Source organism: Neltuma alba, unplaced genomic scaffold (assembly GCF_004799145.2).
Source record: "Neltuma alba isolate B1F8T4 unplaced genomic scaffold, ASM479914v2 tig00013521_pilon, whole genome shotgun sequence".
Taxonomy (NCBI): domain Eukaryota; kingdom Viridiplantae; phylum Streptophyta; class Magnoliopsida; order Fabales; family Fabaceae; genus Neltuma; species Neltuma alba.
The window spans coordinates 27763-43649 of record NW_021637739.1 but is presented as its reverse complement, the minus strand read 5'-3'; the positions used below and the strand labels follow the sequence as shown (position 1 = coordinate 43649).

At 40.7% G+C, this 15887-nt stretch overlaps 4 protein-coding genes across 4 annotated transcripts; 1 reads left to right on the top strand and 3 right to left on the bottom strand.

The window, feature by feature from the left end:
- Positions 1-329: 329 nt before the first annotated feature.
- On the bottom strand, positions 330-3418 carry LOC114738038 (probable beta-D-xylosidase 2). Its single transcript, XM_028926050.1, has 5 exons — positions 2994-3418; positions 2632-2910; positions 1914-2532; positions 1409-1822; positions 330-1316 (listed from the first exon to the last, which is right to left on the bottom strand). The coding sequence occupies exons 1-5, from the start codon at positions 3384-3386 to the stop codon at positions 712-714; spliced, it is 2310 nt and encodes a 769-aa protein (XP_028781883.1). The 5' UTR covers positions 3387-3418; the 3' UTR covers positions 330-711.
- Positions 3419-6511: 3093 nt separating this feature from the next.
- On the bottom strand, positions 6512-7467 carry LOC114738037 (uncharacterized). The gene has a single exon (XM_028926049.1). The coding sequence runs from the start codon at positions 7442-7444 to the stop codon at positions 6845-6847; it is 600 nt and encodes a 199-aa protein (XP_028781882.1). The 5' UTR covers positions 7445-7467; the 3' UTR covers positions 6512-6844.
- A 1216-nt stretch (positions 7468-8683) lies between these two features.
- Positions 8684-9646, bottom strand: LOC114738036 (universal stress protein A-like protein). Its single transcript, XM_028926048.1, has 4 exons — positions 9443-9646; positions 9211-9326; positions 9017-9135; positions 8684-8924 (listed from the first exon to the last, which is right to left on the bottom strand). Exons 1-4 carry the CDS (start codon positions 9615-9617, stop codon positions 8849-8851), a joined length of 486 nt encoding a protein of 161 aa, XP_028781881.1. The 5' UTR covers positions 9618-9646; the 3' UTR covers positions 8684-8848.
- Positions 9647-13689: 4043 nt separating this feature from the next.
- LOC114738044 (E3 ubiquitin-protein ligase MARCH7-like) lies at positions 13690-15881 on the top strand. The gene is made up of 7 exons (XM_028926057.1): positions 13690-13891; positions 13981-14052; positions 14549-14616; positions 14879-15029; positions 15312-15392; positions 15484-15579; positions 15677-15881. Exons 1-7 carry the CDS (start codon positions 13757-13759, stop codon positions 15758-15760), a joined length of 687 nt encoding a protein of 228 aa, XP_028781890.1. The 5' UTR covers positions 13690-13756; the 3' UTR covers positions 15761-15881.
- Positions 15882-15887: the final 6 nt, after the last annotated feature.

Genomic DNA, 15887 nt, shown 5'->3' with positions numbered 1-15887 from the left:
CAAGGTACTGCCATTAGTCAGTTTGCGTTTCCGTCCTCTGAGTTTCGCAATCAATTTGCTCGATCGATTCAGTATACGTACTATCTGATTCTTTTTGCAAATGTATATATTATCTAAATTTTTTGCTTTTAAAGATCTTGTATTTCGTTTGCCAAAAAGAAAAAGATTTACGGGTAAGAAAAATGACATAGCTCATCGTGTTTCCTTTTCCCCGCCAATTGAAGTAGCAACGTAACGAAGTACTAACATGTACCAAGCATGTATAGAGAACCGCACTTCCAGCGACCAGCAGACGCAGGTTTATCAACTTAAAAAGCAAAAACAAACAATTTGGGTGACACTCATGGTCATGAAGGTAGAACCCTATTCATATCACCAATCTTAAGAAAAAGATCACGGCTGGATTCCAATCATGTTAATTCATTGGAAAAATGCTCAAGGCCGCATCGATAAAACAAACGCAGAAGTATTATTCTAAACAAAGAAACACCGAATTAGATCGGTTCGTTTTCTCAAGCTCTCGCCTAAGATTACAATCAATCCTATGTTATTGTGTTTAATTAACTTGGATCGAAGAATGGAAGATTCACTGGCTGCCAAGTCCTTGTGAGAGTTGTAGGTGACAGTTGAACCTTCAAATGTTGATCTGTAGACCGTAGATTATATATTGCTCATCATCAGAAGCATGCAGAATGAGATTGCCCTGAGAAATCATGTCTTGATGATCCCGAGTGTTTGTGCTCGAAGCGACATGGAGTGCCTGACATCACCAATGTGAAGACTATGATCACCCATGGGAATTCGCCTAATACCAGAACTGTCCACTACACTGAGCAATTTGCACACATGAATATTGAGTCTCACTCGTTGCTGAGTTTTGGCAGGAACGTGGACTTTCTCGAAGGCCACCAGTTGCTTGTGCGGTGCCCATTGTCCGCCCGCAGGTGGTGCAGAGAACACTAACAACGTATGTGTGCCGTCCGTGGACCCGACATTCTTAACATCCACGTGAAGGCTGACGGACAGGTTCCCGCATCTTGCATGTGTCACTCTAATTGCCTTGTCAGAAAAGTTGGTGTTATTCCCACGACGGTGCCCATCCACCGGAACCGAGACCACCTTCGGCGCACTAGCCAATGAGTGAACAAATTGGGTGTAGCTTAATCCGTAACCAAACGGGTATACCACCGGCCCTTTGTAAAATCTGTAAGTTCTTCCTGGATAGCCTCTGGACCGGCTTGCTCTCATTGCCATATTTGTCATGGGTAAGTTGGTGAGGTAATCTTGTGGATACCATGTCATTGGCAGCTTGCCACCTTGCAGAGATGGTGCCGAAGCAGGGCAAGTTTAGCTTTAGCTTTAATGCATGGGCGAGTTTAGGAAAGGAAATGTAGGGAAAGAGACAAACCTGGGTTTGCAGTTCCAAACAAGATATCGGCAATGGCGGCGCCACCGGCTTGGCCTGGATAGCCAGTCCACAGGATGGCAGCAACACGTGGGTCGTTCTTGGCGAAAGTGACATCAACAGGACCGCCAGACATTAAGACCAAAATAGTTGGCCCCTTGGAGGCCGCTGCCACCTTTGATACGAGGTCTTGCTGATGGCCAGGCAGAAGCAAGCCGGTCCTGTCAACGGTTTCAGCCTCAATGGACTGATCTAAGCCCATCACCAGAACAGTTGCGTCGGCTCGACGGGCCGCGTCTAAAGCCCCTCCAAATTGTTTGTCGTCAGTGCAACCCACATTCACACAACCTAGCTGGTGAATAGTAGTCGCATATTTCCCAATTCCTTGCAACGGACTGGTATATCCGCAAGCAATACCTAATATAGAAGAGGGAAAAAATGCATAAGAACTTCGATAATTAATCATTATTGCCTGGGCTCATCAGGGCGGAAGAAAACTTAGTATTACCTGCATAGTTACCGATCATGGTGACGGTGACGTTAGAATTGGGACCAATGACAGCCACGGTGCGGTGACGACGTGGAGAGAGGGGTAAAGTAGGACCATCGTTCTTAAGGAGCACGATTCCTTGGGTGGCAGCTTGGAGGGCAAGATCCTGGTGCGCAGGGCTGCACACGTCTTTTGGACCCAAGTGACCGTATGGCTGAGCCGATGGTTCTCCGTCGAACATGCCCAGTCTCATTTGGACCGTTAGGGTATTTACGAGGGCACCGTTGACATCGGCTTCGGTGAGTAAGCCCTTGTTGACGGCGTCCTGAGTGTGCTGTGCAAGGAAAGGGCCGCAGTCCAAATCCAAACCTGCTTTGATGGAATCGGCGGCGGCCTCCTCGGGGGTTGAAGTATAATGTTGGTTGGAGAAGAAGACGCCGACGGAGTCACAGTCGGAGACGATGTAGCCATTTAGATGCCACTGCCCACGAACTGTTCGCTTCAGCAGGTTGGGGTCAGCACACGTGGGTTTACCATTCACCTGATTGTACGAACACATCACACTCGCCACATTCCCTTCCTTCACACACATCCTGAATGGTACATCGAACGTATCCTCTACGTCCTGTTTGCTAACCTGTCCTCGCGCCAAAATAATAAAGCTAACATGTGACTATATATGTCGAATGCGTTGGTTGATGAACATAATTAACAAGAATGGGGGGCGAGGCAGTACCAGAGCATTAAAGTGGAAGCGATCCATGCCATTCCAATTATCAAGATCATAAGCAGTAAAATGCTTGCAACAAGCGGCAACCTTCAACCGGTTGGCATCCGTTCCCTGTAACCCCCTCACGTAATGGGCCGCATATCTACCGGCTACGACGGGGTCTTCACCGGGAGTTTCCTGTCCACGTCCCCACCTGGGGTCCCTTAATATGTTCACGTTTGGGCTCCAGTACGTCAACCCTGCCGTTCCTCCGTTATACATTGCTCTTGCTTCGTCCGACACCACCTGCTTCATCCCACTTCTTAACTTACCCCTTCACATTACCAGTTAAAGACATAGACAAAGTGAACATTTTCACAAAAATTTACCTGTCCGATAGCCTCCCACAAGGATGCATTGAAAGAGGCAGCGGTGGTGATGACCTGAGGGAAGCTGGTGGCCGCAGGGAATGGCCCCACAAACTTGGTGCCGGGACCCACATTGGACACGCCATGGAGTGCTTCGGACCACCACTCGTACCCTTTAATCCCGAGCCGTGGAACCCCCGCCGCATTGTTCACCAGCAGCCTTACTTTCTCTGCCAGCGTCAGCCTTCCGATCAGATCCTTCACTCTCTCTGCCGTGGACAGCGATGTTCGGCAAAACGGCAGCGTGCTCGTGTTAGCGACTTTCGGGTCACATGCAAATGGATCACGTCCTTCTCCGCCCACAACAGCCAGAAGCATCAAACTGATACAAAGGATGCATGAGAAGGAAGCCATTGTGGGATTTGGAAATGCCTTGAGAAATTGGTGAATGACTCTGCTGATGAGAGGCAGCTATATATACACATATGTCATGTGTGGGTGACATCACTGTACTTCGATGTAATGGTGGAACTCCTTTCATGATTGCGCTTTCCTTTCTTTGGCGGTTTAAGTAGTGATGAGACAACTTAATTGGCTGGTGAAGTTTGAATAAAGTTGGTAGAATGAAGATGGATAAGTCCCGTGTGATTTCCCTTTAATTTATGAGGACCTACTGTTATACAAATATGACAGATTATTTGGTCAGTGGCGGGATATACGTTGTCCAAGGCATATTATTATTGGTCCACCTTTATTTGGTCTGTGTTCGAAATTTTCAGCTGCATTCCTTTCATAGTTCATATATAAGCTATCCTTTTTCCCCCCTTAAACTGTCTTGAGAGCAAAGATAGTGATAAGGCTTGGCACAGATATGTAATTTAGTTTAAACGCCACATCCTTGTTTTGTAGCGCAGTGAAAATGTTTGTTGATCGCTTAGTTAATGCTGGTTATTTCAATTAGTGTGAGAGAATAATTATTTTGCTCTGTTAATTAATACTGAGCTATACATGGTGGGAAATAAATAATTGATGTGCTTCGTAACATTAGACGGAGGGCCATAACTAACCTCGTGAGTGGTGGTTATAAATTGACAATGATGATTTGAAGAACAACAACATATAAAAGAAAGGAGGGATCGGGAGACGAGGTTATTAACAGGAGGGTTCATATGCAACGTAGGTTGTAACTAATTTTCGGTTAAGCTGTTCATTTCGCGGAGGGAAGTTCTGTAAAATGGACGAAAACTGAAACAGTGTGGGAGTGAGGTGGGAGGTTGAGTGTAAAACACATAACGGAGGAGGACTTAAAATTTAAAAACTGGGGAGACACGAGAAAGCAAGTGGAGTCGGGTGCACCCAAGTAAAACCCAGTTGGGATGCATCTGGGAGGCACTTGTGGGTCGAGAGTAGCTTTCCTTGCAAGATAAGGTCAAAAACAGAGCATTTTGCCTCCCAAACCCATTTCAAACACACGGCCATACACCAAGCCTGAACTTGCGACCTATTTAAAAGTATTGAGTCCTGTGTACATATTTGGACCAAAGCCCCGTTAGTATAGTGGGAGCAGGCAGTGTGAGGGGAGTGAAAACAGGGTTGCACTATACGCTTGTGTGGGGGGTTGGTGTTGAGCCACAGCAGAGAAGCATGAGGAAACCAAAGAAAAAGAGATAGGCGTGTGATACAAGTTTAGGCACCATTTGTGTGGGTACGTGATATAATGGGGAGTGACTTAGAGAGTACTTAAGATATACGTTTGAATGTATATGTACGTATGGAGGAATAGAGGAGCTGCACGCAATATATGGAAGTGCGGCATTCCAAGAAGAGCTTTACTTGTACGTGTTTGTGTACACGACAGATGACACCCCGCCCGGGGGGTGGGGGGCACGTATGGAGTCTTTGCGTGGGGACCACCTGCGATCTCATCAACGAGGGTCTTCTTCGAAGCTGTAAGCCTCCTGCTATTCCCCACCTTCAACCACCTTTCCAAACAACGCTCCCTTCGCAAGCTATCCTTCTCCTCCCACCTCCCTCGCTTTTCTTCACCTCCACAACTCATCTTATTTTAATATCTTTTCTTTACTATGCCATCTTATTTCCCATTTAACTACTCTCTCGTCCTAATACAGCTTCTTCTTCTTTTTCCGTTTTCAAAGAAAATGACACTGCTTTTCTTCCTATAGCAATAGATGCCGAACGATCTTCATACAATTCGGCAACTGAGTTTTCTTTTTTCACTGCTCTTTGTTTATCATAATACTTTGTTCTCGTGAAACTTGCTGATTAGGTTTGTTATTGTAATATCACTGGTTTTAATTATAAAAGTTAGTTGACTAATTTGAAAAGATTAAGAAAAAAGTTAAGTTAGTTATTTGTAATGAATAGGTATTGTCTTTCCTAAAATATCCTTACTAATCAAGTGTATTGGTTATAATTATCATTACTAAAAAGACTATTTTAGAAAAAAAATGCATAAATATAAAAAAACAAAGTAAATTAGAGTCTTATATTTATCATTAAAATAAAAGTCAAACAAGATCTTATATTAAGAATCGGAAGTAGAAGTACAAAACATTTGCTGTGAGAGAGGGGTGGAGAGGCAAAATAAAGAGGCTAACGCCCAATTATATGGCGATCGCAGTTGGTGCCTAATCTGGTTTCGGTCTTCTAAACGCTTTAATAAACCATCCAGATTATAAATCTCAACGGGCATCACCACTGATGTGATGTGAATGATGGGAACTTTATCTTCCAACAAGTGATTTCATTTGGTCAGCCGTGCCCATCCGTGTTCGGGATCAAATAAAGCAGCGAAGGCTATTCCTGGTATTCGGTATGGAAAATAACCCCCCGTCCATACATTCCTCTAATTCGCATTGAATCCGAAATTTTAATCTAACGGCCCATTGGGCTCACTCATTGAACGCGTCTCAACCTCTCCTTGAAAGTCCAAAAGCATTGGGCAGTAGGTCGCAGTACCTGTGAGTCGGTCCATTGAAATGGGCCCTCAAGCCCAGCTCAGTAGCTCCCCTCCAACGCTTAAACCCGACTATCACGTTATGAAGCAGAAAACTGCTTATTAATTAACGCGTTAATTGTTACGTGAAAGTAAAGGAGCTAGTGATGATTGCAGACTCACCGTGAGTTAACTAATTAATTAATTTGATCCCAAACACATAGGCATAGCTGATATATAAGTGATCGTGCTCCCAGCATGTTCTCTTGTGGTTTTGACCTGATATGTGGAAACAGAATTGCATAGTTTGCTACGATTGAAGTGTGCGGGGTGTGGCATCTAGAAGTTTGACCAAGGAAGAGCCACGTAAATCCAACACAAGCCGAGTCAACGAAAATTGGTTTGTTGTTACGCGCATATCAGCCTGTAAGACAGGGTTGACATTATCATCATCATTATTAAAAGTCAAATACTTATGTGTCACATGGGGCAAAAAAAAAAAAAAGGAGTAGCGCTGGCTAGCTTGTATTATAAAACAATACAATTGAATGACTACTGTACCCCAAAACTCTAACGATATAAAAATACCAATTAATAATAAAGTCACGCCTCTTCTTAACACATACCGGCACATCACTTGAAAACTTGGATTTCTTAAAAACTACTCAACCCTCTGATTTAGGCGACTAAATCACAATAGAACAAACGGCTTCCTCATCACAAATTACAATATTTGGAATTAGCATGTTCACCTCGTTAAACGAAGTTCAAGAGGAAGCACATTAACCTAGGTCTAAGATATCATGATCAGATACGTACATATAATTAAATTAAGGCAGGTCTCAGGTATCTCTAACTCTGGTACATAGTTACATGCATAAATAATGCCCAGGATGCTCCGCATAGAGTGAAAACACTAGAAAGCCTTGAAGAACAACCAGTGAGAGATTTTTGTTTCGATTTTCTTCTCTGTGATCGGGTCCAAGCTGGGCTTCCACCCTTTCCCGGAAAGCTCACGACTCAAATATTCAGGTCTTTCAGGCGGAAGAATCTCAGGGAACACGTCCCTGCACACCTCTTCCGTCTGCTCCTCTTCCGATATCTGTGGCTTTTTTTGTGTGGGATGACCTGCCGCTACTGCATTGGGATGGTGGCACATGCGACCAAGCCAAGGAAGAAATCTGCCGGAAGAAGAGGGAAGGAGGGACTTGGAACGCAGACCAGCGGAGTTGAGAATCAGAAGAAAACGACGAGCATCCTGAGCGTTTAACCCGAGGGGCTTGCCTCGCTTCATGGGAAGCATCAGATAAATGTTGTTGGTTTGAAGATTTTGATCGGCGGGTAACGGATTTGGCCTTCTCTGGTTGACAGCAGAATGGAACTCCACCACCCGCTGTTGAGGATGCTCCAGCATGAGCTCAGCCACCGTCACGGGTTTATCAAATTCTTGAACCGATCCATCCCAGTGAACAATTTTGCCCCTGCCATTTCGACCAGAAGACATGTAGTTTCCCATTATATTCTTATTCTTATGCGAGGCTTCTTGTTGTATATGGGGTACGACTGGGGAGCGGAGAGAGGCAAGGCGGTTGTATATATAACAAAGAAGCAGGTGGGGTTGGGATGAGGGTAAATGTGCCTAATAGGAATAGATGTTTGTTAAACCGCTCCATCATGTGACGGATATTATGGTGGACTTGGTACAATTTTTAACCTTTGATTTGGCCCGGTCGTTGCCCTTCCTCCTTTCATTCTTTAATTTGTTTTCATCTCTGAGTTTTCACTTTCACCCTACTTCATGCTTTGACTTCGGCGTATCGATCCTGTCCTCCGCCGGTCCCCTCTCTACGTATATAATTTGTGTGTTTTTGGAATTGATCTATTGAAGGGAATATAGATCATTGTTCTAAATGAGTCCATTATTCACCTAATTGCGAAGTGAATATGTCTCTGAGGAACCGTTCAACCACAACTACATCTCCTAATTGGATTAGATTATTATGGATGCCGTTGAAGCGGCCCTTCCAATTCATTTATCTATAGCTCTTTTCTCTCTAGTTACTATGTTTCTGATCTGCTGCTTCCCTGATAAATCCTAGTTACATTACGTAACAGCGATCCAACTTATTTTATATATGTACTTTAATTATACTAGTTACGTCACATAATACTATTGTACGTTGATATATATATATATATATATATATTCTCTCCGCGACAAGATGATTAGGTCGTGAAGAAATAATAACTGATTAAAAGTTGTCTGATGCGTCAAACATCCTTTCACGGCAAAGCCGATCGAAGGTTGTAAACAGGAATTGACCAAGAAAGAAGAGTGCATGTAAAGGAATTCTTTTACGTCAGTCGGTTCGCAAACTCTTTTTTTTTTTGGGGGGGGGGGAATTAGATTATGCGCTGGTATAGCTAGACCGTGTAAGACCACGAAAGCCCAATTTCTATAAGACCCGGTCTCGACCCTTTTGCAATAATTTTGGGCAGAGGACAGATGTACCAAACCTTCATGCCCCAGTATGGGATCTTATTTTGGGCATTTTCGGCTCACCCGTTTGAGGTCCTATTGATCCGGCCTTCACAACATTGACCATCCAGCCAGACACTAGGACTTTTTCACCATCTGATTGTTTTTGAAAAATTCTTATGTATTATCATGAAATATTTATTTTTATGACCCCGTAGGAAATTAAAGGAAACGCGGGCTGGCTATTTCATTATTATCACGTGCACTCAACTGATCTCTAATCTATCTGCTTACTCCATATTTTCTGTTACATTCAAGTGACCTCTATAATACATAAGGACAGGACAAGTAAGCCAAACAAGCCGAAGGTGATCGCACAAATCTGCTTCCGGAGAAGCAACGTACGCAGAGAAAGAAGGGCCACAAACGAAGAGATTTGCCTCACGGGTGCTTTACAATCACAACAGGACACTTGGCGTGCTTGGCACAGTGATCGCTGACGCTTCCTAGGAGTGCCCTGCAAATAGGCAAATAATAAAGTTTCTGCAATTATGTACATGCTTCATTTAATAACGAAAAATGAGGCATGATTAAATTAATCAGGGGTACCGCTTTAAGAATCCATAACCATGGCTTCCCATGACCAAAATGTCAGCCTTCACTTTCTGCACTGTACTGCATATCACATCCTTTGCGTCTCCAGTCCCTACTGCTCGCTCCATATTTATCTGCATGAACACTTGGTCAGTGACACGCTTCACTTAAGAAGGAGGACATTGAATGAGACGCACGCATGTGATTACGTTATTGGTGGTGTTCGATGTCCTACAAACAGCTTCAGCTCTTTCCATTACTGAGTTAGCCGATTCCCTGCCGTACTTTTCCATAGCCAGGACAAAATCACCGGCAAATATAAGCCCTTTAGACATACATCAAACCACCATCATCATTAACACCAAAAATTAGTCAAAGACAAGGTAAAGGTGTAGCCTTGACAATAATAACAACAGTGGCAGTAAATTATAGAAGTAGAACCTGCGGCGTCGAAGTAAGAGTACAGAGCAGGAAGAGGTGGCTTGACGTAGTGAAGCACAAGCTTGTAGTTTTCTTCATGGGACATGAGATTGGCGATGCACCATTTGAGTGCATACATGCTCTCCTCGCTCTCATCGACCGCCACCACAATCTTTCGCTCCTTGTTCATTTCCATAACCTGCTGTTTTTGACTTCGATGCTCAGACTTGCATGTGTTATACGTATAAATAGTTCACACTACTGCTGCTGTTTCTGGGTTTAGTCGCCTCTGGTTTTTAGGCCCCGGGTTCTTCGACTCAATTTGATAAGCATGACGCCTTTGAGAGGACTTCGGTCTTGACATGAGGAGCCTAATATTTAATGACATGAGGATAAGATTCAACACTGGTGTCACGGTCGAGGCCCAGACAAGCAGACAAAAGAAGGCCCTCCTTTGTATCGGATCGTTAAGTGAAAACGAGGCAATAATATTATTCAAAACCCGCCCTTGTAATTTGCTAGAAGCTCTGGAAATTTTAGCCATTAATTTATTGTATAGAGTGGAAAGATTATGTATGACATCTGGCGCCGTCTGTTGCAATTTTCGGCAGGTACCCTGTTTTGCGATTTAACCCATCCATTTGAGCGTTTGCCCAAAACTAGCTACTCTGCTATGTATATCCTTTATATATTTAATTAAACAAAAGTAAGAGAAAAGCGTTAATAAAGTGATAGGTAGAATACACTTCTTTTCAGGGTTAATGGATGTCTATTGAGCAAACATTTTCACAAATCTCGTGTGTGTATATCAGAAAGCAATACAATTACTGGCCAGTAACACCAAACAGCTCCAGTTCATCGAACAAAGAGAGAAATAAAAGATACGAGACGGTAATGGCGTACGTGAAATCGGAGTTGATAATTGCATCGCCACTGGTAATAATACAAGAGAGGACACCTAAACATAGAACATGCTACCTTTCAATATTGAACGTGACAAAAAAATTCCACCGAGGTGGATGCTAAAAGAGAGAGACAGGCTTTTAAACAAGCCAGATTATATTCCTGCAGGTGTGAAAGTTAAGTGTCATCAAGATAGTGATCAATATGAAGAACAGTTTGAAATGTGAGAGTTTTAGGGGAAGAGATTAATATAATGATGGTGGAGATTTCATGGGCCACCATGTGAATGACTGATGCCAGAAGCAGACGTGAACTTGGAAGCTAAGACATCAACAACAAACATAGTAGGAGTTCGGCTAATGTATCGATCAAAGTGGAAATTTTATGCTGAGATTATTGGATAATGGATGGATGATGTGGCCTCCCTCGTTCCTCATTATCAGAGAGCTGCATGATATTCTTCAACCTAATTCATAGCTTACACCAAACTCAACAGCGACGCCATTACCCTTCTTCTAACGGAACAACTTCCCCATCCAATATCGACCACACGCCTAATTCCCCCCATTCTATCACTCTCCATTATTATTGTGTACTAATCATTTCCCATTATTAATAACTTCCCATTCATTTGAATTTGTGGGCGTTTTTTTCTTTTTTGTATTTATATGCTTTAGATAAATATCGACAGACCCTTTGTCATACACTCAGTTGTTTGTCAAGTATAATTAAATTTTATGTAAACATTTATTAATCATTTGAAATAGTTTGTATTTAGAATATATAATAAGACGCTATATATTTTTATACCAGCATTCTTTTTGGCCAGCATTATACTAGTATTAACAAGGGCAATGATAATGGGATATTGAAAAAGTTCTCGTTTTTTTTTTTTTTTACCTGCATTCATATCGATCAGAGTAAACTAATAATTGACAGAGGTTCTCCCAAATTAAACCATAAAACTCTGTTTTATTTTTAATTTAGTCTTCTATAAAGAGTTTTTTTTTCCAATTAATTCCTCTAAATACTTTTCTCGATTAAAGTCTTGATCCCCGCATGAATAATTTGTGGTTCTAGCTACTTTAAATCACCAGTTTAAAGAACGCAAAACTTTAAAGAATCAAAACAACAGAAAGCAATATTTTATGGATTCCAGTCCTGGTTCTACTCTTATACTAACTATAATTTTAATATAAGAACTAGTTAGCTAATTTGAGCAAGTTCAAAAAATTAACTAAATTATTGATTTCTAATAAAAAGTTGACTAAAAAAAATTATTTGTGATAAATAGGTATTGTCTTTCCTAAACTACCCATGCTAATCATATGTATTAATTAAAATTATCATTTAATAAAAATTTTAACATGCACAACTACTATAAGAACTATTCTGAAAAAAAATGAATACATATAAAGGTAAAATGAATTGGAGTCTTATATTTAAGATCAAATTGAATATCAAACCAATTTTTACATTAAACATCGAGATAGTATTTCATTTTTTTGAAGTATTATTATTTTATGCAAATATTTAAAACATACAAATATTAATATCTGATACTACTATTTTGTGGGGGCAGACGTGGACAGCAGTAGGATTGGCGTAGGCTGCAAGCGTTGTCCACAACTACATGCTCAAATTGTTCTCCACAGTTATTTACACATGCATTGAGACAATAAATAGACAATACATTAAAAAAAGGTTAATACTTTAAATTTGATAATGTTTTACACACACAGAGAGAGAGAGAGAGAGAGAGAGAGTAATTTATCCAAATAAAAGTGGTATTTTAGAAGATGCCAAACGAAATGTTGTTTGACTATGTAGTTTTTCTTCTTTCCTTTTTTTTGCCGCCAAATTTAAGTTCATCGTCGTCATATGAATTTCACATTCATTATGTGTTTTTTTAAAAAATGATACTCCTCCGATCTTAATATAGGACCTAATTATTGAGTTGGTTTTGATCCTAAATATAAGACCCATTTCTCATATTTATCAGTTTTTTCTTAATTACCCCTATGGGTACTCTCTCAACCATAATCAAGTAGAAGAGAGAGAAGAGGTATTAAGAAAGATGATTATGGTGTTTTAGGAAAAACGTGTCACATTTCTTATAATTAACTAACTTACCTAACTTTTTTAATCTAATCAAATTAGTTAAATGGATCTTATATTAAGGATAGTGAATGAGTACTATAAAATAAACAGATAATATCATGCGCAACTGTGAAATATTATACCGAAAGATAATTCATTCTCAAATCACTTCTCACAGCACATGAATTTCTTAGCTGAAGAAGCGGTCGGTCCATAGATTGCACACTAAATTTTCTGCGTCAGAAAACACATCAGAGTCTCGTACATTCAAAGTGCAAAAATTCAGTGGATGGACGTGATATTACCTCCGTGTTATAAATTACAATAGACGATTGGATAACGTAGGGTGTATGAGGGCCCAGCGAATCCGCGTGGCAGGTGATTTTATTGGGGGCCATGATTTCAGATAGACGTTTGTTTGAACGCTTATTACCGTTGGCGAGTAGCCGAGGGTCCCACATTTGAATCTGGATGCACAATTTGAAACTGGACGGCACGCTCGGACACATCCCACAGAACTCATTTGATTTGATTTCCGCTCTGTCCGATTGAAAAAGGGGCAGCTCTTCAAATTTTAATTTCATTTCCCAGCCAAGTCAAGTATCGGCCAAAAATAAAGGGAAAAGAATTCTCAGCCAAATAATAACCAAATTACTTATTTCCCGTTGCGCTTAAATGTTGTTTGAGAAATTACACAGACCTGCTCCTCCTTTTTTCCCAACTATATTGAACTCTCCTGTGTGTGTATAAAATACATCCTCTTATTCTAAATATGGTAGTTTTTAATATAAATTTTTTAAAACCAAATCGACACACATTTTTTTAAAAAAAAAATTCAAAAATAATCAACTTTCATCCAAGATTAAAAGGAATATACGTCTATGTTTATGGGGAAAAAAAGGGGATTTTGTTTAGTAAGAGAGTAAGAGTAGGGCCGTGAGTTTTCAAGTTTCTACGCGAATTGGTTCCTACTTCTGCCTAGATAATAGTAAATAAAATATTTTAGTGAGCAAAACGCATTACTAGTGTATTGAGGTTAATTAAAAAAGTAAATATTCTTAATACGACAAGCAATTCCATGATTTATGATTAGAACGGGAAAAAAAGGTAAAATTAAGGATGTACTGCGACGATGGAAAATATTTTAAAATAAAAAACCAAGACATCCTTTATAGTACATTTGAAAAAGAAAGGAGGGGTGGTTTTGGAAGTCTATGTATTACTTCTATATATAGAGTCCATCCTCCACACCACGGGGTCAGAGACAAACACAGTGACATAAACCGAGGAAGAAGAGAAACAGAGGGAGCGAGTGCAGTGGGATTGCGAATCATGGGAGAGGTTGTTATGTTTATTGACGATTTGAAATCAATTTCTGGGATTTCTCGATGCAGAATATGTCACGAAGAAGAATTTGAGAGCTCAAAAAGCTTTGAAGCTCCCTGTGCTTGTTCTGGGACCGTCAAGGTGACCTCAGAGATAACTCTAGCCCTCTTTTCTTGGTCTCTTTCTCTCTCTTGTTTTCTGAAAATTAATAACTCTGTTTCCTTGGTCAGTTTGCTCACAGAGATTGCATACAGAGATGGTGCAATGAGAAAGGGAATACAATCTGTGAAATATGTCTCCAGGTATGAATGTTGATCATTACTTTAGTTTGTAATCTGCAGTTCTTTTCTCTTCTCTTGATTCAATAAATTCGAATGGTAATTTGATAAATTTCTTACTAAACAAATTAATGAATTATCTTGTCGAGGAAAGGGAAAAGAAGTTGGTTGTGTGAATCAATTAATTTTGGTGTCGTTATACAAATTTGGGTCGGCTGTCCATTCTGATAGTGACTTTTAGGAACACTGATAATTTCCTTTCTTCCTCTTCCTCGGCTCTTTTTTCTCCTTCCCTTTTTCCTTTTTTCTTGGCCTTTTGCTTTCTTTGCTTAATATTGAAGTCTATCTCACCCTATGCTGAATTAATGTTTTGTCATCATGAATATTTGTCGAGAAATGTGATTGTAATGGTACACAATCATTGAATGAGCAGAATGCTCTTCCAACAGCTTGAGACACTGTTCTTTCTAAAAGGCTTCTGCTACACCTGACTTATATCTGTTTGGCTCTTTACTGGCAGCAATACGAACCTGGTTACACGGTTCCTCCCAAGAAATTGCGGATAAATGATGAAGCAATGACCATTCGGTACGTTTCTTCCTGATATGTCTAATTTTGCTAATGCTTTTCATTTGCTTTATTACAGCTCCTCCCAATTTCCGTGTACAGTTCGCTCAAAATTGAACAAATGTGCCTTACAACTAATAATTCAATGCAATCATTTCAACCGTCCTTGAATGTGGACCCGTTCCACTGTTATTTATTTGATAATTAATTAATAATTTTGAGAAAAGTTGACAGCATTATAATGCGAAGTGTGAACCCTTGACTAGTGACTGCATTATTACAGAGAAAGCCTGCAAATTTCAAGAATGGAAGAAGAAGCGCTAAATGCAAGACTAGAGGCAATAGTTGAAAGAGTGGCAATAGAAAGTGAGTACTCCGAATGCACGTCTGCCGCAGATCGAAGTGCATCTTACTGTCGATTCCTGGCCTTGGCGGTAGGCATCTTTTATTCTTAATTAATCACATTCATCCAGTTACGTTGTCATTATTATTGTACTCTTGGGTTGCGAAATGAAAGAATCAGATGGCTCCAACAGCTATGTACAAAGGATTTGTTGAATCGGGAGAATATTTTCCCCATACTTCGTGAGTCAAGCATTATAAATCGAGTCGACAGGGTAGCTCAGTTTTGCGACTGTGTAATAGCTCTTCCGGTATGAATGCACATTACCCGAGGACCCGACTAAAATTTACGTCTCTTTTTCTCTTGTTGGCAGTTTACACTTTTTATGCTCGTGAGACATCTTCTCGCTGTGCTTACGAGTGGAACAGAAGATTACCCATTTACACTGCTGACCGTAAGCATTTCACTTCCAAAATGGCAGCGGTTATTATGGAAGAATAAGCTCTTCGAATAATGGAGTTCTGTGGTGGTCATTATTTTTGCAGGTTTTAATGCTGAGGGCTGGCGGAATTGTACTGCCCATGTTCATAATTATTAGAATGATTGGAGCGATCCAAAACATAATTCAGCGCCACTATCAGGTTCATTAGATTTTACGTTGTTATCACAGTTACTGTTAGATTGTCTGATTGACATGAAATCTCAGCTGATAGCGCGATGGTTATTGTACACATTCAGGATTCTGAAGACGGAGCAGCAATATCTGATGGGTACGACAACGAAAACGGGCCACTGCGTGATGTGATTTTTAGACACACATAGGCAGCCGACTTTGCTTTCACTTGTTTCACAGCATCACGCTGATGCTCTTGATGAGTTCCAACACCTATGGGACATTAATTTTACGGCAAAAAGTAATGCAATTCATAAGTTAAATTCGAGATATTTT

Bases quoted from the DNA above. Each gene is read 5' to 3' on its own strand.
- LOC114738044 (XM_028926057.1), top strand. From the start codon at position 13,757: ATGGGAGAGGTTGTTATGTTTATTGACGATTTGAAATCAATTTCTGGG. The intron at 14,053-14,548 runs GTATGAATGTTG...CTTTACTGGCAG, and splicing joins TCTGTGAAATATGTCTCCAG to CAATACGAACCTGGTTACAC. The intron at 15,580-15,676 runs GTTCATTAGATT...GTACACATTCAG, and splicing joins TAATTCAGCGCCACTATCAG to GATTCTGAAGACGGAGCAGC.
- LOC114738038 (XM_028926050.1), bottom strand. From the start codon at position 3,386: ATGGCTTCCTTCTCATGCATCCTTTGTATCAGTTTGATGCTTCTGGCT. The intron at 2,911-2,993 runs GTAAATTTTTGT...GGGATGAAGCAG, and splicing joins TGTGGGAGGCTATCGGACAG to GTGGTGTCGGACGAAGCAAG. The intron at 2,533-2,631 runs GTACTGCCTCGC...GCGCGAGGACAG, and splicing joins GCTTCCACTTTAATGCTCTG to GTTAGCAAACAGGACGTAGA.
- LOC114738036 (XM_028926048.1), bottom strand. From the start codon at position 9,617: ATGGAAATGAACAAGGAGCGAAAGATTGTGGTGGCGGTCGATGAGAGC. The intron at 9,136-9,210 runs GTAATCACATGC...GTGTTCATGCAG, and splicing joins CATCGAACACCACCAATAAC to ATAAATATGGAGCGAGCAGT. The intron at 8,925-9,016 runs GTACCCCTGATT...GCCTATTTGCAG, and splicing joins GGTTATGGATTCTTAAAGCG to GGCACTCCTAGGAAGCGTCA.
- LOC114738037 (XM_028926049.1), bottom strand. From the start codon at position 7,444: ATGGGAAACTACATGTCTTCTGGTCGAAATGGCAGGGGCAAAATTGTT.